At 42.8% G+C, this 26,057-nt stretch overlaps 1 protein-coding gene across 2 annotated transcripts in view; it reads left to right on the plus strand.

Moving 5' to 3' along the window:
• Positions 1-26,057, plus strand: part of KLHL3 (kelch like family member 3) — a 129,674-nt gene that overhangs the window by 4,119 nt on the left and 99,498 nt on the right. For both annotated transcript variants that reach the window (XM_004609887.3, XM_055141530.1), the window contains exon 2: positions 18,687-18,806. In XM_004609887.3, coding sequence (XP_004609944.1) covers positions 18,687-18,806 — 120 coding nt within the window. The remainder of the gene's footprint in view (positions 1-18,686; positions 18,807-26,057) is intronic.

Below are 26,057 nucleotides of genomic sequence, written 5' to 3' on the forward strand. Positions count from 1 at the left end.
ATAACTGTGTAAACCTCAGAGAGTTTTGGTCAAGATTGAATGAGACAATATGAATAAAGAGTCAAGTAGTATTTTTTTTGGCACATCCGAAGTGCTCAGCAAATGGTTAGTATTTTTATTATTAGTGTTCATCTGTTGTGCTGTTGTACTCCATGACTTTTGCTTGGAGATAAACCAAAGTTTATTTTATGACCTTCCTTTATACTTATCATTTAAAGATGATGTGGAACATTCCCAAAGGGAAACTGGGGAGAGAACTCATTAGGCCACCATTTTGCTTCTCCCTAAACTAGCCCCTTTACTAAATTACCACATAAGGTTTAACTCTTTCTTTTCTGGGTTTCACCAAGTTGTACCACCTACACCCTTGCTTCTAAAAATATATAAAGACTACAGGGTCTAGAGAAATAGTATAGGGTTGAGGCATCTAACTTGCATGTGGCCAGCCTGGGTTTGATCTCTGGCACTACAAATGGTCCCCTGAGTACCAGGAGTGGCCCCTGCATAAAGAACCAGGGATAACCCCAGGGCTGTCGGGCTGCATGCATGCAGTGTACTTGGGAGGCCCTTTGGTGTTGGGGGTTGAACTCAGGCCATGCTGGGCGTGTGCACCCCCCACCAGCTGGCTCTCCTCAGTCTTAGTCCTCAGTTTCATAGACATTAGGGCTTTGAAACTTAGCCTGCAGTATTAAAAATATATGTGAATTGGCACTAATCTTTGCTCTGTCCCTGTAGCTCTCCCACTCCCTAGCAGGCCCCCTGATGCTGAGTTCCCCTTCTTTTTGGTTTGATCGGTGAGAGGAAGATGACTTCTTCGACTTACTTTCTTTTTTCATGGCACTGGGATGGAGCCCAGGTCCTCATACATGCCAGGCAAGTGCTCTGCTTCTGCGCTTCATCCTCTTTGGCCCTAACTTTTGTTTTGTGAAGGGAAACGGTCTCCAGCTCTTAGCTCTACAGTGGTTAATTTGGTTGTGTAAGGATGTTTTTGTGTAGAACTGATCGACTTTGAGAACAGCACTTATTCTTTTTTTTTTTATATAGTTTATTTTTAATTAGTGAGTCAACGTGAGGGTACAGTTACAGATTTATACATTTTTGTGCTCATGTTTCTCCCTTACAAAGTTTGATAACCCATCCCTTCACCAGTGCCCATTCTCCACCACCAGTAAACCCAACATCCCACCCCCCCTTCCCAGTCCCGTCTCCCCCCACCCCACACTGCCACTATGGCAGGGTATTCCCTTTTGTTCTCTCTCTCTGATTAGGTGTTGTGGTTTGCAATAAAGGTGTTGAGTGGCCATTGCGTTCAGTCTCTAGTCTATATTTGGCCCGCATCATCTTTCCCCCACATGACCAACAACCACATTTTACTTGCTGTTCCCTTCTCTGAGTTGCCCAGAATGAGAGAACAGCCTCCAAGCCATGGTGACAACCTCCTGGTACTTATTTCTACTATTCTTGGGTGTTCGTCTTATAGTCTATTATTCTATATTCCACAGATGAGTGCAATCTTTCTATGTCTGTCTCTCTCTTTCTGACTCATTTCACTTAGCATGATACTTTCCATGTAGATCCACTTATATGCAAACGTCATGACCTCATTTTTTCTAACAGCTGCATAGTATTCCATTGTATATATGTACCAGAGTTTCTTCAACCAGTCATCTGTTCTAGGGCACTCGGGTTTTTTCCAGATTCTGCCTATTGTAAACAGTGCTGCGGGAACAGCACTTATTCTTGTGTAGGGAATTTCATTTTAGTTCTGGAAATCAGCTTTCTGGATAGAATAAAATAATGCCCAGCTTACATGAGGCACCTACAATAGAAAATTAATAGAGATAGAAAGTGGAAGGGTGGTTGCCAAAGATTGGGGTGAATTACTATTTAAATTACTATTTAATGTTTAATGGGAGTAGAGTTTCAGTTTGGGAAAATGAAGATGTTCTAAAGACGGATGGTGATGGCTACACACATGAATGTACTTAATGCCACTGAGCCTTAGAAATTGATTAAAATTGGGGCTAGAGGGATAGCATAGCAGGTAAAGTGTTTGCCCTGCACATGGTCAGCCTGGGCTTGATCCCCAGCATCCTGTGTGATCCTCTGAGCACTGCCAGGAGTTATTCCTGAGTGCAGAGCCTGGATCAAAGGCAGGAAAGTCAGTTCCCTGTGGCTCTGAAGCTCTCCGAGGTCCACACAGGCCTGCCTTGTAAGGACATCACCAGGTGGGGGCCCCAAACAAAAATAAAATCATTGAACATTGTGTGTGCTTTAGTCATCATTTATTTTTGTGGGGGGCACACTCAGCTTGGTGGCTTGAGGCAGAGCTCAAGGAGTCATAGGTGCCAGGGATCAAACTCAGGATCTTGTCCCTGCAAAGTATGTACTTTTCCACTTGAGCCATTTTGCTGGCTTTTAGTGACAGTTAAAGTCCTGGCCCAGGGTCTGGTGTACCTGGCCCATTTGCAGAGAACAACTTTTTAAAGAAACTTTATAAAAATGAGAAGATGCTTGTACGGTTTTCTTAGACTGATGGTGGTTTTCACAGGGTGCCCTTGCTTGCAAAGAGCACCATCTGCCCAGCACAGTGCTGTGGGCTGGTGCTGTCAGCCTCTGTGCACGGAGAAAATGGCTCCTTTTTACTGAGGCAGGCCTGTGCCTGGACCTCAGAGACCTTCAGAGTGAGAGGGAGCCGATTTTCCTGCCCTTGATCCAGAAACAGATTGATCTGCTTTCTGAGACGGCTTGCCTCAGAAAACCAGTGATTTCTGAATTCTGAAATTCTGAGTTCCCGTGGGACTGGAGTGATAGCACAGCAGTTGGGCTATCACGCGGCCTACCCGTCTTTGATTCCTCCGCCCCTCTTGGAAAGCCCGGCAAGCTATCGAGAGTATGGAGCCCGCACGGCAGAGCCTGGCAAGCTACCCATGCGTATTGGATATGCCAAAAACAGTAACAATAAGTCTCTCAATGAGAGACGTTACTGGTGCCCGCTCGAACAAATCAGTGAACAACGGGATGACAGTGACAGTGACAGTGACAGTGAGTTCCCGTGCCAGGCACAGTACTAGCAGGATCCAGGCAAGGGCAAGTGGTGAGCCTCCTGGCCTTTCTCCCTGCCCGAGCACATCCTGGGTTCCTCTCTTGCTCCTTGCAAACGTGGACAGAGACTTTTAAGAAATCTCAGGCATCACTGTTTCCAGAAGAAGATGTGCATTTCAACCATAATTGAAACCAAATTTTCCATTTTGGAAATATTTTTTTTGTGTGTGAAATAAGTTTTTTAACCTTAAAAACAAACAAAACCGATGAGAGAGACCTCTTGATTCTCCCACACCCAGATCTGGGTACTTAGGATTTTGCTTTGCTAGAGTTTAGATTGTAAGTACAGATCTGGACAGTAATATTTTGGTGTATGTTTTCTAAGGCAAGTACTTTAATTGACATAAAATTGACTTTTTTTAAGTTCTAGGTGAATCCTGAAACCAAGCTAGAATAATTTTAAAAAGTTAAAAATTACTTGAAATTTTATTTTCATTCTAAGGTTTTTTTCCCTATTAAATTTGTTCATTTGTTCAGTGATTCTCAAACCAGAAATCTCTAAGTATCTTATAATTTGTAAGGATTTTTTTTTACTCTCAGCACAACTTTCCAGAATTTTCTTTTTAACTTATAGGAGTCCATTGTAGTATCAAAACTATATACAAAGGGCTGGAGCGATAGCACAGCGGGTAGGGCGTTTGCCTTGCACGCGGCCGACCCGGGTTCTAATCCCAGCATCCCATATGGTCCCCTGAGCACCGCCAGGGGTAATTCCTGAGTGAAGAGCCAGGAGTAACCCCTGTGCATCGCTGGGTGTGACCCAAAAACCAAAAAAAAAAAAAACCATATACAAAGAAGTGGGGCTGGAGCAATAGCACAGTGGGGAGGGCGTTTGCCTTGCACGCGGCCAACCCAGGTTCAATTCCCAGCATCCCATATGGTCCCCTGCGCACTGCCAGGGCTAATTCCTGAGTGCAGATCCAGGAGTAACCCCTGTGCATCGCCAGGTGTGACCGCCCCCCCCCAAATAAAAGCATATGCAATGAAGTGCTCATTTCACATATTTAACTCAGAATCCAAAATTTCTTGGTTTTTCTTTTCTCTTGTTTGATTCTAGTTGCTGGAATTTAAGTGTTACTCTTTGTCTTACATTTATACATAGTTTATTTAAGAGATTTCTCCCCCTGGGTTTTCAAGGAAATAGTCTGTGAATTGGGCTCTTAGGAATGTGATTAGTAACATCCCAGTTCCTGAGCTTGTTTTCGAAAGGGGACATTATGGGCATGGCAGCAGCTGCTGGCCAGCCTTGGTGAATCATGATGGGCTTGTGTGAAAACTCCAAGTTCTGTGTGATTAATAATATTGACTGCAATAACACTGCAATTTCCCACAACCCAGGGACTAAATTAGTGCTACGCCACAGGTCCCAGAGGCTTCTGTTTTTTGCCTTTGACCTGGTTTGGCCATATGGAAGAACCTCAGAGTGGAACATAATCCCCTTGACATAATGGGCTGTGGGCATGACCCCAAGACCATGGTCATTGCTACTAAGAGCATAAGCCCGGGTCACATGAACCTGGGTTGGAATGTCAGTATTTTACTTAGTTGCTCCATGGGCAGATTTTACCTTAGTGCCTCAGTTGGTAGTGGTAACTGCCCCATTGGGGTTGTTTGGTTGACAAGATGAGATGATAGATGGAGTTGTCAGCTTTCTGTAAATGGTAATTGTTAAATGTCACCCAGAAGTGGGATAGTGGCACCTGTCTTCCATATGTTATCAGGGAAATTGGGGAGTCAGCCTGATGTGATGAGGTGATAGCACTGCAGGAGTTGAAGAACATGGGGTCCTAGCAACCATGTGTAGAGAGAGTGTCCCTCCCCTTCCGTTCCCTCCCCCTTCCCTTCCTCCTTCCCTTTCCCCTTCCCTTCCTCTTTCCCTTTCTCTTTCCCTTTCTCCTTTCCCTTCCCTTACCTTTCCATTCCTTTTCTCCTTTTCCTTTCCTCCAGTAATTCAACTTGGGGCTTCACACATACCAAGCATCTGCCTCTACCATTGAGCTACTTCCCTGATCCAGCTGGTGTGCCTTGGTGACAGGCTGTGCCATGTGTCTGGATTTCTGCCGTCGGGACATCTTCCTGTGACAGGTCTTTCACAAATCCAAAATTAGTCACTTGAGCTTTAGGATTGGGGTCTGTGCTCCACGTGTAGTTTGCCTAGAGCCCTGTAGGTTAAGAAATTCTATCTTGTCTGTGTTCCCTTTGCTGCCCAGATTTGGGGAATCAAGAGTCTGGCTGATGAACTCCTGCTGGAAACTGAAAGTACTCTAGTGAGAGTGCTGGCTTTTTGCTGTAGGAACTGTTTTTAGCATTGGTTCCTGAGGGCCTACTACTACTTTCTTCTTTCCTGAAGAAGAACCATGGGAGAGGCCAGATGAACCAAAGGGTTGCAAAGTGAGCTGGGGACTGAGTTCTGACATTCTGGCTTTCAAGCTTGTCAATGACTATCTACTTTGAGACTGCCCATATGACCAATGCTGGTGGGTAAATAATTTCCTTACTAACTAGCATGGCACATGGTGGACCAAGGGTTTTCTCTGTATGGTTTCCATTTATTGGTTTGTTTCACTTTATAAAGGACACTTTCTTTGTTAAGGTATTCCAGCACATTTGGCATAGTCTTTTTCCAAATAAGTTTGTTTCACCATTATCTTTGCTTCTCTTTCTTGTGTTTGCACATAATGTAGTTGAGGTCTGCATATCTGGTCCCGTGTGTGGTCCAGTATCCTCCCAATCTTTCACTCCCCTACTCAGTGCTGTCACCTCATCACAATATCAGGCTGACTCCCCAATTTCCCTGATAACATATGGAAGACAGGTGCCAGTATCCCACACCTGAGAGACATTCCAGGGAGAGGCCCTCGTTCCCAACTGTTGGCAGCATGTTCTATCTTCTGGCACCATCCCCGAGTCTCTCATCATTTTGGTGCTCAGGAGCTGCTCTTTATCCTCTCAGTAGCCCGTCATGATTCATGCACTCATAGTGTTCTTTCCTGCTGTGCTTTTTGGCGTCCTTTCCTCCTCATTTATTGCCTGAGTTTTTCTCAGTCATGGACGGAGCCTAAGAATGGCTCCAGTAAGCAACAGTTCTTCCTTTCTTCTCTCTTTTCCAGCTCAAGCTGGCTTTCTTTTCTGAATCTGTCTCACCAGCATGGGATGGAAACAAAATTATTTTAATGAGAGAAAGTTAAAAAAGGATGGAATGTTATGGTTATGTCTTAGATCCTTAGCTCTCCATGTGTCCATCCAGTCTTAATTCGCTGAGCACCTGCAGTGCCAGACATTAAGAATATAAAGGAAAGCACGACACCATCCTGCTTCTTACGGGGTTCAAAGTCCAGGGTAGGCAGCTTGGACGGGAGCGCCATACTCACCCACGTGTAAGAGCTACTTGCCAAAGTTTCAGGAATTCTGTGAGTCAGTAAATACGGTTCTTATTCAAAATTAAAATATGAAATCTCATTATGTAAAAAAAGCCCCAAGTATAAATAATAGTCAGAACTTTTCATCTCATTATTATTTTACTATTATTTTCACCTGTAAACCAATGTTGCTAATCTGTCTATTGAAAGGTCGTGTGGTAATTTATAGGCAAGCTACTGCTCTGCCCTTTGCTGTGACAGCACCGGTCGCTTAGACTCTGCTACGGTACAAGTGTTTGTACCATAGACATGGGCAGATGTTGCAAACCAGGTCTCTTCCCAGCAGATTGAACTGGTTAAACATTTACCAGCACACAGTGTGGGAAGATAGAGCCTTGAGAGGAACTTAACAACATTTTATAGAGGGCAGTACAGAGTACTGTGGTAACAGTAGGTGAGGGGAAATGATCCTAGTGGTAGAGGAAGATGAAACAAAGGACTTGCAAGCGAAAGGCTTGGATTATTAGTAGGAAAGAGCTGGGTGGGATAGGGCAAAAGCCTGGTGCATTTAGCTAATAGAAGTATTTTAGTACAATAGTAACAAGTTTTCAGTGCATGAATGGGATTATGAAGGCTCAGGCTGCGTATTGAGAATTATGAAATTTATGAGAATGTGAAGACAGTCTGGATGGAGGTAGCAGCAGTGACCCTAACAAGGAAACAAGGAGGATAGACGTTAAAAACACAGGTTTGGTAGGATGTGTGGTAGCAATCTCTGCACATCTTAGTGAGGGAGGAGGGCACACATCAGCCATGTGGATCTGGAAGTTAGATGAGGGGAGGGTGGGAGAAGAACCCCTGGGAGGTGGCTTCTTCACACACAAGAAGGTGCCTCATGTTTAGAATTTGCATATTTTCATATATAACATCCATGATGAATATTTAATATTGATTTGTTGCTTAACTCTTTAAAAAATTTTTTTAAACTTTATTTAAACATCATGGTTTACAAATTTCATAATATAGTTCTTTCAGGCTTTTAGTGTTGTAACCAGTCCCACTACCACTATGACCTTCCCTCCACAGTGTCCCTAGTTTACCTTTAACTCCAAAACTTCCCCTTTAGCAGGCAAAAAATTATTTACTTTATGTTGCTTATTGGGCTGGAGTGATAGCACAGTGGGTAGGCCATTTGCCTTGCATGCAGCCGACCCAGGTTTGATTTCCCCGCCCCTCTCGGCGAGCCTGGCAAGCTACTGAGAGTATCCTGTTCGCATGACAGAGCCTGGAAAGCTACCCGTGGCATATTCGATATGCCAAAAATTGTAACAACAAGTTTCACAGTGGAGACATTACTGGTGCCCACTCGAGCAAATTGATGAGCAATGGGATGACAGTGACGGTGATATTGCTTGTTCTGACACACTAAAAATAAAATTACTCTTGCATTGACAATTCCCTCTGTGGGCAAGGTTGTGTTGCATACTCTCCTGCTGGTGCTCTGAGGTGGCAAACGTGTGCTGGCTCTTATAGCTTGACTCTTACATTTTTTTACATTATTATTTTTAAAATTTTAGTCACCATGAAATTATAAAGTTATTCATGATTGGGTTTCAGACATAAAATGTCTTGACATCACTCCCTTCACCAGTCTCCCTAACCCATTGCCTCCTAAGCCACCAGTCTGCTTCTGGGAATGGCATAGTTTAACTCTTGAAGACCAACTCAACCTTCAGTGTTTGGGCATTGTTGCCAGTGGTTGAGCAGACTGCCTTGCTTTACTCTTTGTCACTTGTAAGGGCAAGCAGAGGGCTTTCAGAATTAATGGCTGAGAAGCATTTGATGAGAGTGTTCGGTGGGTGTGGCCCTAGAGTGAGCAGGAGTCCTTAGACATATGCTTCTTGTCCACTGTGATTGCCACATCTAATGTGAGATGGGTGGATTAAATTGTTTAGAGAAAGGTAACCAGGGCCCAGATTGCATACTTTGCATGCAGTAGGCCCATATTTGATCCCTGGTACCACGTGGTCTTCCAAGTACCATGGGTACTTGGTACTGGGTAGGTATGACCCCAAGCTCTGAGCTGGGAATGGCCTCTGAGAGCCCAAAAGTAAACAGACAAACATAGACCAGCATGATTAAGCATAGACCAGAATTCTATGTGATAATAGAACATAAGGACATTGGTGGGGATGGTTTTAGGTAATTTGGGTAGTGTGATGGTGTAACTATGCATCAAAAATCATCAATACCATTGTCGATATGTTATCTTAATTTTTAAAAACTGTCAGAGGGTCCAGAGAGATAGTATGGACTTGGGTGCATGTCTTGCATGCATCTAACCTGGATTTGATCCCCAGTACCACATGGTCCTCTAAGCATTGACGTGGTGTCATCTTGGCAGCCGCTGGGGCCCATTGGAGTAGTTGGGATAATTCCTGGCACTACACAATCTAAAGTAGCACCACATCCTTGAGTCCTCAAATTGAAATGCTCACCTGATTGATGGGAATCACCAGAAAGGGCTCCTGGCCCTACTGAGCAACTCTGGGGAGGCCCCTTTCATGCCCCGCCTCTTCCTCCCCAAATACTACAGGCATTTAGGAAAGGAAGAGCTCACGAAGGAGTAATATATTTAAAAGCTTCTTATAGAAAAAGATACTGCTTTTGTTAGAATACCCATCCTGGAAGATCAGGCATGGAGATTATGCAATAGGTAAAGGGAAGGAGAATCTTGATAGGAGGGGTTCATCTATTCGGTATGTACTAGATACTCAGCAAACATTGGCATATAAAAGAGAAAGAGTTTTTTAGATTCAGTTCATTCAAAGGGTTCCTTGATACTGAGTAAGAATTATGATTTAGTTTATAGGCTGATGGATTTTTCAACTTTTCAGCTATAGAGTTCTTTGAAAGGAAATCTAATGTGGATACCCACTTATAGAACAAGGAAGCAGAGGACTAATAATCAATCTCAAACTTATGCCCTGAGGCCCCCTGGAGAGACCTGTGGGCTTAGAAAATCTGAACAGAGTGACCTTTCAGAAGGAACCTTTGGGTAGTGATGTGGAGGGAACATCTAGAATGAGAACCAGTAGTTCCTGGAGGCCACAAGGAGAAAAGCAGAGAGCCTTGGCGGGGCTGCTCTTGGCGGGACTATGAGTCTTTACTGTTTCACAAGTAGAACTTGAATGGCGGCAATGAACTTGAGAGCATGTGAATTATGTCTGAGGCAATTTCTAGTTTTCTCTTAGTGTGGGTTGTTGAAGTGGTTGTTGACCTTTTCAGCTGCTAGCCAGGGTTATTTACTGTGGCGAGTTCATCATAGCACCCATGGCAGCTTGCGTCTTGTGTTTTATAATAACAGGACAGTGTGAAATTAAATTATTAAGTGAAATGATTTATGTGCTAGTTTGATAAAGATGACTAATTTAATGTGTTCTGGTTCTGCTGTAGTCTGTGCAAAAAAAAAATGGCTTTGATGACAATTTCTGTATCATCCTATAAGAAAGAACACAGATTCTAAAAAAAAAAACAAAAAAAAACACAGATTCTGCCTGACCCATATCTTTTCATAGCTTCTATTGTGGCTGACCCATTTGAATCTTCAGTATGACTCAGTAAAATTATACTGAAACTCTGAGCAGCTGAGCAGAGATGAAAGCTCCGCTGTTAGCAGCTTTAGGACTGGGGGTCGGGGGAAGTTTATTTAGATGATGTTGACACTGGAGAGAATTAGAATTAGACCTTTTGCCAGAACCTTAAACTCTGGAGACCGAAAAGATCTTCTCAGTTGGGTAGGGTGGGAATTCTTGAAACTTGTGGTCTTATTTATTTATTGTTTTGGTTATGGTGGTGGTTTTAAAAGGGTCTAAGACTTCAGCGTGAGTCAGAGTAGGAGTTTCTCTGTTATTAGGGAATTCAAATACTGTATGCTTAGAGTAAGGGCATTTACTGATAAATACTTTCCAGTGGAAAATAGTTTGCGGCTCACTCTGCTTAGGGAGGTGTGTGTGTGTGTGTGTGTGTGTGTGTGTGTGTGTGTGTGTTACTAAGTAGGGTTACTTAAGATCTGTATGAATGGAGGGAAGAAGGTGTAGGAAAGTGAATGGTAGAATTTAGTAAACTTTTGATACATCATCTTAGATTCCATGTGTGTTTGTGTGTGTGCGCACATGTGTGTTCATTCATGCATAGGCATGTTATACTGCTGAGAGGGCAGGCTGTAATGGAAGTACCTTGGGTTTCAAGTCAAGGACACCTGAGCTCAGATCTCATATCTGCCACACACTACATTGTCCAGGATTCTTAACTTCTCTGAATTCTCAGACCCTTTCTTATTTACTCTTAGGAAATAGGAAATAGTGTAATAGTTGCTAGAAATTTGTGCCTCCTAGAAAGTAGGAACCTGGAGAACTTTGTGTGTGTGTGTGTGTGTGTGTGTGTGTGTGTGTGTGTGTGTGTGTGTGGTTTTGCTCCTGCATCAAGACTGAATGGGCTTGAGAAACCAGGTATCCTTTCACTAGCAGCCCTATGGTTATGGTCATTTTTTTAATTTAGGTAGATTTTTAGTGTGATTTGCATTATGTTGAACATTGTCATCCTCTGATAGCAGGAAATGTAGCTTTGAGATCTTTTGTTAAACAGAGTATATTAACAGAGAGACATCGCTAGTGGACCAGTGTGGGAGGCTGAAAAAACACAAAGAGCAACACTGTAAGGAAGAACAAGGCTTTCTGCTCACGAGTCTTAGTGGAGGTTGTTGTCATTGCTTCCCAAATGGCTCCATCTGTTCTGTATGTGTGTAATGGAAGTAATGCTGTGGTCCACAGGGCCCTCAAGAGCTCTAATCTGATTAGTCCCCTGTCATAGCCTTACGTGGTTGCTTGATGGAGACCAAGTTATATTTTATCTTTCTGGATTTTAAGTCTCTCCACAAATCGAAGACAATAATTGTAAGGAATATTTGCACTCTGTTTATGGCTCTGGACTTACCCTAGGAATGCAGATATCATTTAGTATTAGAAAACAGATTTGGGTTATTTACCACATTTAAAGAGTAAAGAGAGGACCAGAGAGATAATGTAGTGTGTGAGGTACTTGTCTTGCACTCACTGATCTGGCTTCAGTCCTTAGCACCACATTTGGTTCCCCAAGCCCTGCTAGGAGTGATCCCTGAAAGCAGAGCCTGGGTAGCTCCTGATTACTGCTGGGTGTGGCTCCCTGAAAAAATGTGTTAAGGAGAAAGTTCATGTAATTATATTTCTAAAAATGTTACACCAAATTTGACAAAATTTAATGTAACTTTATCATTAAAAATTATATGTAAGGGTGTGTGTGTGTGTGTGTGTATGTATGTGTGTGTGTGTGTTGCTAAGTAGGGTTACTTAAGATCTGTATGAATGGAGGGAAGAAGGTGTATTTCTTCCTTTTTCATTTTTGGTGGTGCTAGGGATTGAGTCCAGGGTCTCATGCAAGTACTCTACTATAGGTCTACATCTCAGACCCACGAGGGAATTTTGGGGAGGGGCATTTGAACTGCAGCTGGAAGTGCTTAGAAGTCGTTTCAGATCTGCTTGGGGGTGAGGGTGGGATATCATTCTAATAATGCTTGAGGGATCAAGTGGTGTTGGTGGTTAAACTGGGTCTTCTCCATATGCTCAGCATGCACTCAGCCCTTTAAGTTATCTCTGGCTCTGCAGTGGTGCTTGGGACTTACTCCTGGCACTGTGCACAGGAATGCTCCTTGAGGTACTCAGGGGACCCTATGAGGTTCTGCATGGTTCAAATTTGGCTTGACCACATGCAAGGCAAGTGCTTAACTCATTATACTACCTCTCTGGCCCTTCAAGGGAGTTTTATTAATTTGATTAGTGACATTTAGGATCTAATTAATTTTTTGGTGGGGTAGAGTAGGACCTGGGATCGAAACCAGGGCTTCACACAAGCAGAGCATGTGCTTTGGTGCTGGGCCACATTCCCAGCATGATAAATGCCATTAAAAAAAATCCTACCATATAAATAATGGGGAAACAGTAGAAACAGTCTTAGGAAAGGAGATGGCAGCACTTTATTAGCACACTTTCTGGTCAACATTATGATCATCCTATGCAGTACATTTTTTTTTTTCAAAAAATAAATTAGGGGACCAGAGAGATACTGTAGGGAGTAAGGAGCTTAACTTGCACACAGCTGACCCTGGTTCAAATTTTTTGTACTGCATATGGTCCCCCAAGCACCTTCTAGAGTGACCCCAGAACACAGAGTAAGCCCTGAACACCATTGGATGTGGCTCAAACCCTGCCCACACCCTAAAACCCAAAAAATAAATCAGATTTATAAAATGAAATGGAAGAAAAATAACTTGCATTATTTTCAGGTAATATTATTGTTCAGGTAAAATACCGAACTGAATCTTAGACAGTTATAAATAATTGGAACATTTGGTAAGGTGGCTGGATGTAAGATCAGTTTTCAAAGATCAGCTGTACTTTATAAACCATATCACTCAAAAAATGTAAGGAAAAATCAGAAAATGTAAGATATTTGAAAAAAGATGCCATTGCTATTACATTATGGCAACAAAGCCATAAATATGTGTGTAGTAACAAAAGTCATAAAACATGTAAAGATAAATTTAATTGTATAATTTTAGGGGAGTGTAGTTCCACATCCGGCAGTGCTGAGGGCTTACTCCTGGTTTTGTGCTCGGGGATCACCCCTGGAAGGGCTCAGGGGACCATATGTGGTACTGGGGGTCAAACTATGTGCAAGGCAAGCACCCTGCCCACTATACCACCACTCTGGCCCCAGAATGTGTAAATCTGGTGCACCAAAAATTATACAAGTTTGAGTGACATTAAAAATTACCTTAGGGGCTGGAATGATAGCACAGCGGGTAGGGTGTTTGCCTTGCACGCAGCCGGCCCAGGTTCGATTCCCAGCATCCCATATCGTCCCCTAAGCACCATCAGGGATAATTCCTGAGTGCAGAGCCAGGAGTGACCCTTGTGCATTGCCGGGTGTGACCCCCCCAAAAAAATTACCTTATAAATAAATGGAGAGATACTCTATTTTCATTGATGGGAAAATAAAATATCAGAAAGATGTCAGCTCTATCCAAAGTGATCCATAAATTCATTGCAGTGTCTATCAAAACTCCATCAAAATCCTTCCTCCTCCTCCTCCCCACATCCTTTTCATTGTTCAGAACCATATAGGGCTAGAACAACCATGGGCTGCTGCATGCGAAGCCTGCACTCCAGCCCAGAGCCCTGACCCCAGCCCCCGGAATCTTTCATGGTTGTGACAAGGTGGTACTAAAATTTGAAAAAAAAGAGTAAAGAAACCAGAGTATCCAAATATTTCTGATGTGTAATAGTAAGCATGCTAATAATAAACAGACCACCCACTAGTGGGAAGGGTTAGAACCCAGCAAAAGGTCTTTATGAGTTTGGAACTTTGATATGTGACCTCAGGTGACATGACAGGGGGTGGGGAAAATAAGTCAGACTTGTGGAGAAAAAATTAGACATATTTTTATGTTGTGACATAACAGCATCAGAAAAAGTAAGGCTTAAATATCAAGAACCAAAAGCTAAATTTGTAGTACAAATAGGAATTGATCACTTTTTATTCCTACTAACTAAATGATGCTAGTAGAGTTTCATTCATTTATTCACTTTTTGATCCTTCTGCCATCCCTCTGCCCTTTGTTGTTGTTGTAATGATGTGGAGTCACACGTACACCTGGCCCTGGCACTCACACAGTATTAGTCTGGTGCCTGTTGGGGCTTGTGCGTTGTGGTGCTTGTACAGTCACACCACTCTGAGGGTTTGCATTTCACACTTGCGGGCTTGATCACAAACTTCCTGGGTTCATGAATGAAGATATACAGGGTGTGGTTGTGGCACCCGTCGAGGGGGTATTTGTGGGATTCAAACATGTGTTTGCAGGGGGGTGCACTGTGTGGCTGAGGTGCTCACACATCTTTTTAGTTATAGTGTTCACACACAGCGGGCTGTGCTGGAGCTGGAAATTGCTTATGGTGCAGGCGGCAGAGCTGCCAGGAAGATGCTTGGTCTACGTGGGACACTGGGGATTTGAACTCTTTAGGGCCAGCGCTCTGGGCCACTGTGGTATTTCTTCAGACCCATTGTGGGATTCATATGGTTTTTGTTTGTTTGTTTTTGCACTATACATAGTGGTGCTCATGCCTTCCTCCTTGCTTTGTGCTCAGGGATCACTCCCAGTGGGGCTTGAGGAAACCATAAGGGGTACTGGAGATCAAGCCTGGGTCAGCCACATGCAAGGCAAGGGCCTTATCTTCTGTACTGTTTCTCTGGCTTTTTCTTTTGTTTCTTGTGTTTCATTGGGTCACACCTGTAACCTGGCTCAGTGCTTGTGGGTTGCTTCTGGTAGTGCTTGGAGAATCATGTGATACCAGGAGCAAACCTGGATCTCTCTATGCAAAGCATGTGTTCTAGCCCTTCCTTTGCCTTATATCCTTCATCCTACTTCGTGAAGTTTTTCTTTATATATTTTTGTAATTGGGGGTACACCTGGCCATTCTCAGGGACTACTACCAGCTTTATGCTAGGGAGTTGTCCCCAGGTGTGCCTCTGTGGCTTGGGGATCAAGCGTTCGTGCAGCACACGTGTTCAGCCCATTGGTCTATCTCTCTGACCCGAAGTCTTTTTTAAATTGTACGTTTTTTTTCTTGCCACGCCCAGCAGTGCTTACACTACTTTTGACTCTCTGCTCAGAGGTTGTTCCCAATGGTGATTGGGAACAATAAGGTGCCTAGAATCAAACCCTTAATTTTTCATCTTTACTAGATGCTTCCTCATTTTTACCACATTTTCTGTTTTGCGGTCTTTTTATCTCCTGAAAGATATAGCCTTTGTTTCTCTCTTGCTGTGCTCAGCTAACTTCTTTGCACCAGAAATGTTAGCACTTCCAAACTTCAGATGCCCTTGGTTTACATTTGCATGTCGAGCTGACAAGGTAAAAGGAAGCCAAAGAAAGAGTGCATCATCGGCAGCAAGCTGTGGGGCTGGCATGTGATTGGTTTTTGGTGTTCTTGTACTTACATTTTGGGATCTGTAGTGACTCTTTGGTCTCTGGAACACTCTCCTAATCATAACATCCAGTTTGCAAGGTAGTTTGGTAGTCTGGACAGAGACCCTCTAGAGAAAGTCTGAGAATTGGAGTGATCTGGAAGTCCCCAAATCCATAGCAAATGGAGAAGGTTTTGGCTCTCAACCCAGTCAAAAAGAGGTAAGTCCAAGGTCCCAGACTTGACCTTGGAGCTGAACAATCTTATTAGTTTGGAGAGAAAGTACTGTCCTTGTTCATTCTTCAGAATCTTCTCCATAATGTTTAGTCATATTGCTCAGGGCTGGTGGGCATCTAGCTGCATCCCTAGGGGGTTTGAGTGCTTTGCCTTCAGTGTTGAGGTGTTGGGATTTTGAGTGGCACTTGTTCCTTTCTTTCTAACTTTTGTTTTTGTTTTTGTTTTTGGGCCACACCCTGTGATGCTTAGGATCTACTCCAGCACTTTGCTCAAGGGTTGCTCTGGTCAAGTAGTCTTGCCTGCCTGGTGCCAGGGATGGAATCCAGATCTCATGCATTTGAGGCTCTGGTTCCCATTTCCACCTAAGCTCTTGATCTTTCAGTCCATGTAGATAACCTTTCTTTTAGTACAACTGCAGTCTCTTGTCTTTCTGTGGAATTGTGGCTTCCCCTAAGTGTTCCCACTGTTCTTTGCCTTTGTGATCCTCCTATGAATAACTGGGGTCACCTGCTGCCTGCCCCATTTCTGTGTTAAATACCCTTTGATGGCTTTTTCTTGTTTCAGAATGAAATCCAAATTGCTTAGCTTTGCGTATACATCACCACTCAGGACTGCTCAGTCTCCTATCCTTACTTTGAACACCTTAACCTTCTTTTTTCTAAGTCTCCCTGCGTACTGTTTCCTCTGCCAGTTTACTGTCCATCTTCCTTTTTACCTGGCTAGTTTTTGCATTTCCTTATGAATTCCCCTCCCCCTTTTTTTTAGCTTCTAGGAAGTTTATTTTCAGCTTGCCAGCATTGGAGAGTTGCCCATCCTCTGTACTTCTATAATTTCTGTAAAATCATGAATAAATATTAAGATGCTTGATTACTTAAGATATGGAGTATAAATGCGTATTTGGCATTTTCCTCCACGGAACTCTAAAGTTTCTGATAGCAGTAACTGCACCTTGTTTATTATGTTTTTTCTTTAAATTTAAATAGAGTGTTGGGCACTTAATAGACTCAAATGCTCGCACAGAGAACAGATAGCTCGGTATTGGCATGGATGTGGGGAAAGAGGGACCTTCATTGACTGCCAGTGGGAATGTCAACTACTCCAGGCTTTTTTTGAAAACAATACAGACACTTCTTGGGGCTGGAGCGATAGCAGAGCGGGTAGGGCATTTGCCTTGCACGCAGCCGACCTGGGTTTGAATCCCAGCATCCTATATGGTCCCCTGAACACTGCCAGGAGTAATTCCTGAGTTCAGAGCCAGGAGTAACCCCTGTGCATCGCCAGGTGTGACTCAAAAAGGAAAAATAAATAAATAAAAGAATGAGACTTCAATCAATAAAATAATTTTTTAAAAAAAGAATACAGACACTTCTTAAAAAATTAGGGATTGAGCTTTTATATGACAAAGCAATTTTAAGAGATACCTTCAGACCCTGCACCAGGCTGAAATCTTATATCTCAGACAGCCAGAGGTAGGGTGGGTGCATGCACCACCTGCCCAAACAGCTCTGGTAGCTGAAAACCTCCAGAACTCAATTGCCACCATGCTCAGGGCCCATCCCCCCAGGCTCAGACAAGCCTCACACATGAGTGAGTCTGTTGAAAAACTCAGGTATGCAGGTTTTGTGACTGAAAATCTCCAGGCTCTTATGGAGTTGGGGATGGTGACCTCCCCTCCATCTCTCTGTTCTTCTGGGAGCCCGACAGTCACACCCACAAACTGCTTCCCATGCTCTATACCACTGATGTACCAGGAGAAGCACATCACATTGAATGGGATATAAAACAGAAGGAGATCAGTTTCGATTAAAATAATATTAGCACACATGGCTCAACCTATACAACATGTTAGTGATCTCTCATACAAGGGCTTCCACACCAGTCTTCACACGCTGTCTTCTAAGGAAATGTTTTGGGATCATTTTTAGTGAATTATTTGTAACAAGCAATGCAAAATAAATTATTTAGGGTCTGCTATTGGGGCAGGCTTGGGTGGTTTTTGGGAAAATTTGAAATAATGGTGGTGGGAAGGTGTTGGAATGTTGAGTGTAAGAAATTACTGTGAACAACAACAACAACAAAAAGCAGTTTCACTTCTTTAAGGGCCCAAAAACTCTATTTAGAGTGTTTTGCACCCTGTGTTCACTGCAGCACTCTTCACAATTGCCAAGATCTGGAAACAACCCAAGTGTTCAAGAACAGATGACTGGGTAAAGATATGGTACATACTCACAGTTGAATACTACTCAGATGTAAGGAAAGGTGGAACCATGCAATTTTCTGCTATGTGGATGGACCTGGAGAGTTTCATGCTATGTGAAGTTAGTCAGAAGGAGAGGGATAGACATGGAATGATTTCGCTCATGTGTGTGATATAAAGAAACATAGTAGAAGAATAACAAATATTCTAAGGCAACAGAAACTGAGAACTGGTGTTCAGTAGGAAACTTACCATGGGTGGGTGGGAGGACACTGGGACAATAGTGGCGGGAAGTGGACTGGTGGAGTGAGTGTGTGGTGCTGGAATGATTTAAGTAAGAAGCCTTTGACAGTATTGTGAACCATAATGCTTAAAATAAAATAAAATTAAAAACCAAAATAGAACAAGTAGCCCTTGAATTAAATGGTATGGTTCTTAGCCTCCCCCACATTCCTTCCCCACCACTTAGGGGATGGGAGGTGGAGGCCAAGGGTCTCCCACAAAATCCCACACAGAGATGAGCTGAGAACTAACTTCCACCAGAGGAAAGCACTCTGTACTGAGAAATCCTAACCCAGTGCATTTCCTTCCCTGCTGGGTCTGTGGTTAAGAGAACTGGCTGGCAGATGCCAGTGGTGGGTGGCAAATGCATGGACATATGGCAGTTGGATGAATGGTTTATCAACATGTAATCCTCTCTTTCTCCTCCCACTCCCTTCCTGTTCACAGCATCAAGCCGAGCTCCCAGCCCCCGATACAGACTGGTGATGATGAGAAGAACCAGAGGACAATCACTGTCAACTCTGCCCACATGGGGAAGGCGTTCAAGGTTATGAATGAGTTGCGGAGGTACTTTTCCTATTTTCCCTGTGCCCTTTTGGAAACTTGCTATTGGGCGAACGTCTTTAGAGGCTGAGAACAGAAGTCAGAACTTCACAAGCTAATGAATTCGGCTTTTCCCCCTTTCTATTCTCAACCACTCAGCTTTTTCTTCTTTTTAATTTTGATTTTGGTCTGTGTCTGATGGTACTCAGGGATTACTGCTGGATCTTTGCTCAGTGATGGTTCTTGGTGCTGTTCAGGGGACCATATGTGGTATGAAGGTTCTAAGTTGAGTCCATTACATGCAAGGCAAGTGCCTTCCCCATTGTACTATCTTTCTAGCCCCTTGACTTCCCCTCTTACTTTGTTCATTCATTCATTCATCCATTCATTCATTCATATTTTGTTTCTCTGGGAGCCACACCCAGTGATGTTCAGGGGTTATTTCTGGCTCTGCACTCAGGAATCACTCCTGGCAGGCTCGGGGCAGTGGAGGGACCATTGAAAATGCTGGAGATCAAATTTGGGTGGGCTGCATGCAAGACAAGTGCCTTACCTACTGTACTATTTCTTTGGCCTGACTTTTTCTTTTAAGTAGAAACAGGAACTACATAGACTTTTAGAAAAATCTCTTCATTGTTGTTGTTGTTATTATCATTATTATTATTATTGGGCTGGAGCAGTAGCACAGTGGGTAGGGCGTTTGCCTGGAACGCGGCCAACCCAGGTTCGATTCCTCTGTCTTTCTCGGAGAGCCCTGCAAGATACAAGAGTATCTCGCCCGCACAGCAGAGCCTGGCAAGCTACCCGTAGCGTATTCAATATGCCAAGAACAGTAACAACAAGTCTCACAATGGAGATGTTACTGGTGCCTGCTTGAGGAAATCTGTGAGCAATGGGATGACAGTGATACAATGATTATTATTATTATTACTATTTTGCTCTTTGGGTCACACCCAGTGATGCTCAGGGGTTACTCCTGGCTCATGCGCTCAGGAATTACTCCTGAGTTTGGGGGATCATATGGGATGCTGGGAATCAAACGCGGGTCGGCCGTGTGCAAGGCAAATGCCCTACCTGCTGTGCTATAGCTCCAGCCCCCTCATGAGCTTTCTGATATTAGGGGCAAGTTCTGAATAATCTTGATCTTTAACTCCTGATAAATCATAAATTCTTTGAGTCTGCCAGCCAAAAATGGGCAGGAGGCACTGGTTAGGCTCTGGGATAGATTGGTGAGTGTACAAAATTAAACATGTAAATAGATCAGTGAAAGTTATCTCTTTTACTACAAATAGATTTTATGAGGGAGGATCATAAAAGGTGCCTTCCAGGTGGCAGGTCTGCAGAAATGTTTTTTTTAAAGGAATTGTGGAAGAGTTGGAGAGAGAGCCCAGAGCGTTGGAACTATGCAGGAAAGGGTGGTTTCCTGCCATCAGATGGTCCCTGAAACCCTGCCAGGAGTAACCTCTAAGCACCAAGCTGGGAGTAGTCCATGAGCACCACTGTCTGTGACCCACAAAAACTCTCTGCCCCTCACCCAAAAAAGGAAGGCAAGTATATCACCATAGACCTTGAGTGAACACTTCCTTACAAGGGTGAAGTCAGAGATGAACGTTGAAGGACAAGGAAGTGTTGGAGTTGGGAGTCCAAGACTCAGCACAGGGAAAGCAAGACACTTATATCACACCCGGCCAACCCCAGTTTGATTCCTGATACCATCAGGAGTTGTCTCTGAGCTCAGAGCCAGGAATATCCCTTGAGCACCCATGAGTATTTTGGGTGTTGCCCCCAAACAAAAACAAACAAAAAGAATAGTGGTGAGGTTAGGGGAGAAATCTTCCAGCCAAAGAAAATGGCATGAACAAAAATATATAGGTGAAGAAAGACCTTTTGGCTGGGGATTTAATTTTAGTTTTGTTTTGGGGCCATCCCTTGTGGTGCTCAGAGGTTTACTCAGCTTGTGTATGTGGGTCATTCCTTACCGTGCTCAGAGAAACAAGGGGTGGGTGGATGGGACTGGCCCAGGCCTCCTGCAGCAAAACTTGTGCATAGCCCATTGAGCAATCTCCCCAGCACCCCAACTGAACTACTCTAAAAACTTATGTCTCATTTTATGTTTGTTTCCATAGTACTGCTTTCAGCTAAGCCTAGTCTTTGGCATTAAAAACCATATTAAGTGCTGGGGGAGAAGGCAGTTGGGATAGAGAAGGTACCACTATGACAAAGATAGTTGAAAGTGATCACTCTGTATAAGAACTGGGTACTGAAAATAGGTAAAGGAACAAACATGATTACCTCTCAGTATCTGTATTTCAAACTATAAAAATGCATAAAATGTGGGGAGGAATACATATATATAAATATATATATATATATATATAGAGAGAGAGAGAGAGAGAGGGAAGATAGAGGGAGAGAGAAACAGGCTAGGAGAAGGGAAACTGGGGACATTGGTGTTGGGAAATGTACACTGGTGGAGGGATGGTGGAGGGATGAGAACACCATATGACTGAAACCCGACCATGAACAGCTTTGTAACTCTGTATCTCATGGTAATTCAATTAAAAAACAAATAAACAAAAAAGCCAAGTCAATTTAAATGTATTTTATCCACTACATGTCAGATTTTATTGGATTTTCCACTAGATTTCTTGGAATCTGTATCTACAGCTATCTTAGGTGGAGGACAGTGTTGATGTTCGTGGTTCTCTTGTCACTAAATAATTTGTGTTGTGTTCTCTAGAATCAACAATTGGTCATTTAGTTCCCTTAAATATGACTTGTATCACATGAGTGTGACCTACTGATTCAAGACTCCAGGTTTCCAAATAAACAATTTAACTTAACATCTCAAGGAATTAGAAAAAGAAAAGCAAACCATAAGCAAAGTTAGCAGAAAGCAAAACAAAACAAATACTAGAATAGAGGTAAATGAGATAAACTAAAAAGATAATAGGAAAAAAAACAATGACACTAAGAATGTTTCCTATAAAGATAAAATTGACAGACTTCTAGGTAAAATAACTGAGAAGGAGAAACAACTGAAAAGTGTAAATGAAAGACATTAAAACTGATAACATGAAAAGAGAAAGCACCATATGAGGCTACTGTTAAAAGTTATATGCCAACAAATAGAAGAAATAGATGCATTTTTTGAAAGTTATAACTTAAACAAGACTGAATCATGGAAAGCAGAAAATCTGAACAGATCAGTAATGGTTAGTGAGATTGAAGCAGTAATAAATTCTCTCAACAAAGAAAAGCCCAACACCAGAAAGCTTGACTGGTGAATTCTACCTAATACATTAAGAAGAATTAATACCAGCCTTCCTTGCATGTAGCCAAACCAGCCATGTCGGCTCAGAGGACCAAATGGGATGTTAAGAATCAAACCCGTGTTTCTTGGGTGCAAGGCAAGAGATCTACTTACTCTACTATCTCTCCAATCCCAGTCTGCACATGTTATTTATTTATTTATTTAATTTTTAATTTTTTATTAGTGAATCACCATGAGGTACAGTTACAAACTTACGAACTTTCGTGTTTGCATTTCAGTCATACAATGATCGTATACCCATCCGTCCACCAGTGCCCATTTTCCTCCACCAATGTTCCGAATATCCCTCCCACCACCCACACCCCATCCTCCACCATCCCACCCTGCTTTTGCAGCAGGGCATTCCCCTTTGTTCTCTCTCCTTTTGGGTACTGTAGTTTGCAATAGAGATATTGAGTGGCCATCGTGTTTGGTCTATAGCCTACTTTCGGCACGCATCTTTCAACCCGAATGGATCCTCCCAACATCCTTTACTTGGTGTTCCCTTCTCTATCTCAGCTGCCTTTCCCCCCAGCATGTGAGGCCAGTTTCCAAACTGTGGAGCAGACCTCCTGGTCCTTATCTCTACTACTCTTGGCTGTTAGTCTCCCATTCTGTTACTTTATATTCCACAGATGAGTGCGATCTTTCTATGTCTGCCTCTTTCTTTCTGACTCATTTCACTTAACATGATAATTTCCATGTTGATCCACTTATATGCAGATTTCATGACTTCATCTTTTCTAACAGCTGCATAGTATTTCATTGTGTAGATGTACAAAGTTTCTTTAATCAGTCATTTGTTTTTGGGCAATTTTTTTCCCAGATTTTGGCTATTGTAAACAGTGCTGCAATGAACATACAAATGCAGAGGTCATTCCTACTATATCTTTTTGCCTTTCAGGTATATATTCCCAGGATTGGTATTTCTGGGTCAAATGGGAGCTCAATTTCCAAGTTTTTTTTTTTAAAAATTTTTTAAAATTTTTATTATATCACCATGTGGAAAGTTACAAAGTTTTCAGGTTTATGTCTCAGTTATACAATATTCAAACACCATCCCTTCACCAGTGCCCATATTCCACCACCAAAATCCCCAGTATACCCCCCGCCACAGCCCCCCCACCAACTGTATAACTGATGAATTTCACTTCATTATCTCTCTACCTTGATTACATTCCATATTGCAAAACAAAACTCACTATTGTTGTTGGAGTTTCCCCCCAAGGAAGAAAGCCCTACTAAGGAAGCATTTGATAATTGGTTTGTCATTAAAAGATTGTATGTTTTCAGTTTTTAGAAAAGGTCGCGCGGCTGCATGAGCGGCCGCGCGGCTCGGATGTGTTCCAGTCCCGCAACCCGGAGCCGTGTTAGTTGCTGTTCAGTGTCGCCAGGGTTCCATCCGGAGAAGGGGTGCCAGCTGTACCTCCTCCGTCTGGATCCCTGGTGTTGTTGGCCCGGATTCGGGTCCGGAGCATTTCTCCGGCCCTCAATTTCCAAGTTTTTGAGAATTGTCCATATTGTTTTACAAAAAGGCTGAACCAGTCGGCATTCCCACCAGCAGTGAAGGAGAGTCCCTTTCTCCCCACATCCATGCCAACACCGGTTGCTTTTGTTCTTTTGGATGTGGGCCAGTCTCTGTGGTGTGAAATGATGTCTCATTGTTGTTTTGATCTGCATCTCCCTGATGATTAATGATGTAGAGCATTTTCTCATGTGCCTTTTAGCCATTCGGATTTCTTCTTCGAGAAAATTTCTTTTCATTTCTTCTCCCTGTTTTCTGATGGGGTTGGATGTTTTCTTCTTGTAGAGTTGAACCAGTGCTTTGTATATCCTTGGTATCAACCCCTTATCAGATGGGTATTGGGTGTATATCCTTTTCTATTCTGTAGACTGTCTTTGTATTTTGGTCACTTTTTTTTTTCTTTTTGGGTCACACTCGGTGATGCACAGGAGTTAAACCTGGTTCATGCACTCAGGAACTACTCCTGGCGGTGCTCGGGGGACCATATGGGATGCTGGGAATCGAACCCGGGTTGGCTGCTTGCAAGGCAAACACCCTACCTGCTGTGCTATCACTCCAGCCCCGGTCACTGTTTATTTTGAGGTGCAGAAGCTTCTTAGTTTAAGATAGTCCCACTTGTTTATCTCTTTTCACTAGCTTGGCCAGTGACATGTCATCTTTGAAGATACCTTTAGCTTCATTGTCGTGGAGGGTTTTGCCAACTTTGTCTTCCATGTACCTTATGGATTCTGGTCTGATGTTGAGATCTTTAATCTACTTTGACCTGACTTTTGTCCATGGTGTTAAGTAGAGATCTGAGCCCATTTTTTGGCATGTAGCTGTCCAGTTTTGCCAGCACCATTTGTTGAAGAGACTTTCCTTGCTCTGCTTTGCATTTCTTGCTCCCTTATCAAAGATTAGATGATCATATATTTGAGGGTGTGTGTCAGAATATTAAGTTGGTTCTATTGGTCTGCGGCTCTGCCTTTGTTCCAGTACCATGCTGTTTTAATTATTACTACTTTATAGTAGAGATTGAGGTTGGGGAGGGTGATTCCTCCCATCTTCTTTTCCCCAAGAATTGCTTTAGCTATTTGTGGGGGGCTTATTGTTCCATATGAATTTCAGACTGTTTGCTCCATTTCTTTGAAGAATGTCTTGGGTATCCTTATAGAGATCACATTGAATTTGTACAATGCTTTGGGGAGTATTGCCATTTTGACAGTGTTAATTCTCCCAATCCATGAGCAGGGCATGTCTTTCCATTTCCTCATGTCCTCTTTTATTTCTTGAAGTAGTGTTTTGTAGTTTTCTTTGTAAAAATCCTTTACCTCCTTAGTTAAGCTGATTCCAAGGCCACACAAGTTATTCTTAATTCCAGTTGTCATCAAAAGAATATAAAGAGTTGGTTTCCTCCAGGAAGAGTTGGCACATGTTAGGCTTCAGGCCAATCTGTCTTAGCTTTTCCTAACTCCAGGGAGTCCTTCAAAGTTTTAGGGTGAGATTGCTTCTGGACCTTTTGGCTAAGATCAAATGTGAAGGAAAAAAAGAGAAGGTGCAGAGTGGCAACATGCTTTCATCCCCCTGTTATTAAATGATATGTGACTACAGATGCCTATCAAATCATCACATTGTATACCTTAAACCCCCACAATGTTATATTTTTATTATATCTCAATAAAGTTGGAGGAAAAAATACTCCAAGTATCTCACCAGACCTTATTTTTCTAGGTGTATCAAACCTGGAAAAATTGAGCACCTGTATAGATGTGTACAGAGTGTACCTCCAAAACTTAATGTAGGCTGTAGCACTGTCATCCTGTTGTTCATTAATTTGCCCAAGCAGGCACCAGTAATGTCTCCACTGTAAGACTTGTTGTTACTGTTTTTGGCATATCGAATAGGCCATGGGTAGCTTGCCAGGCTCTGCCATGTGGGTGGGATACTCTTGGTAGCTTGCCGGGTTCTCTGAGAGAGACTGAGGATTCAAACCCAGGTCGGCCATGTGCAAGGTAAATGCCCTATCCACTATGCTATCGCTCCCGTCCCCCAAAACTTAAGAACAGAATGATTTGTGTATTAGTGTTTTCTAGAGAAATAGAAACAATTATACATATATGTACATATGATATATGTATATATAATTGTTCACCTATGTAAACAGGCGATTGTTCATATATATATAACTGTTCTTGTATATATATGCAGTAGAATTATTTTAGGAATTGGCTCATGTGGTTATGGAGGCTGAAAATTACCACAGTCTGCGTTCAGCAAGCTGGAGAACCAAGAAAATTGATGCTGTATTTCAGTCTGAAGCCCAAGACTGATAAATGAGGATTTCCTGGGAGTCCAAGGACTGGAGATCAAGGGAGAATATTGTATGTAGGTGTGGGAGGAGGGAGTGAAGCTCAAAAAGAGAGAGTGAATTCACTTTTGCTCCCTCTTTTGGGTCTAT

The sequence above is a fragment of the Sorex araneus genome, chromosome 6, assembly GCF_027595985.1.
Source record: "Sorex araneus isolate mSorAra2 chromosome 6, mSorAra2.pri, whole genome shotgun sequence".
Classification (NCBI taxonomy): Eukaryota; Metazoa; Chordata; class Mammalia; order Eulipotyphla; family Soricidae; genus Sorex; species Sorex araneus.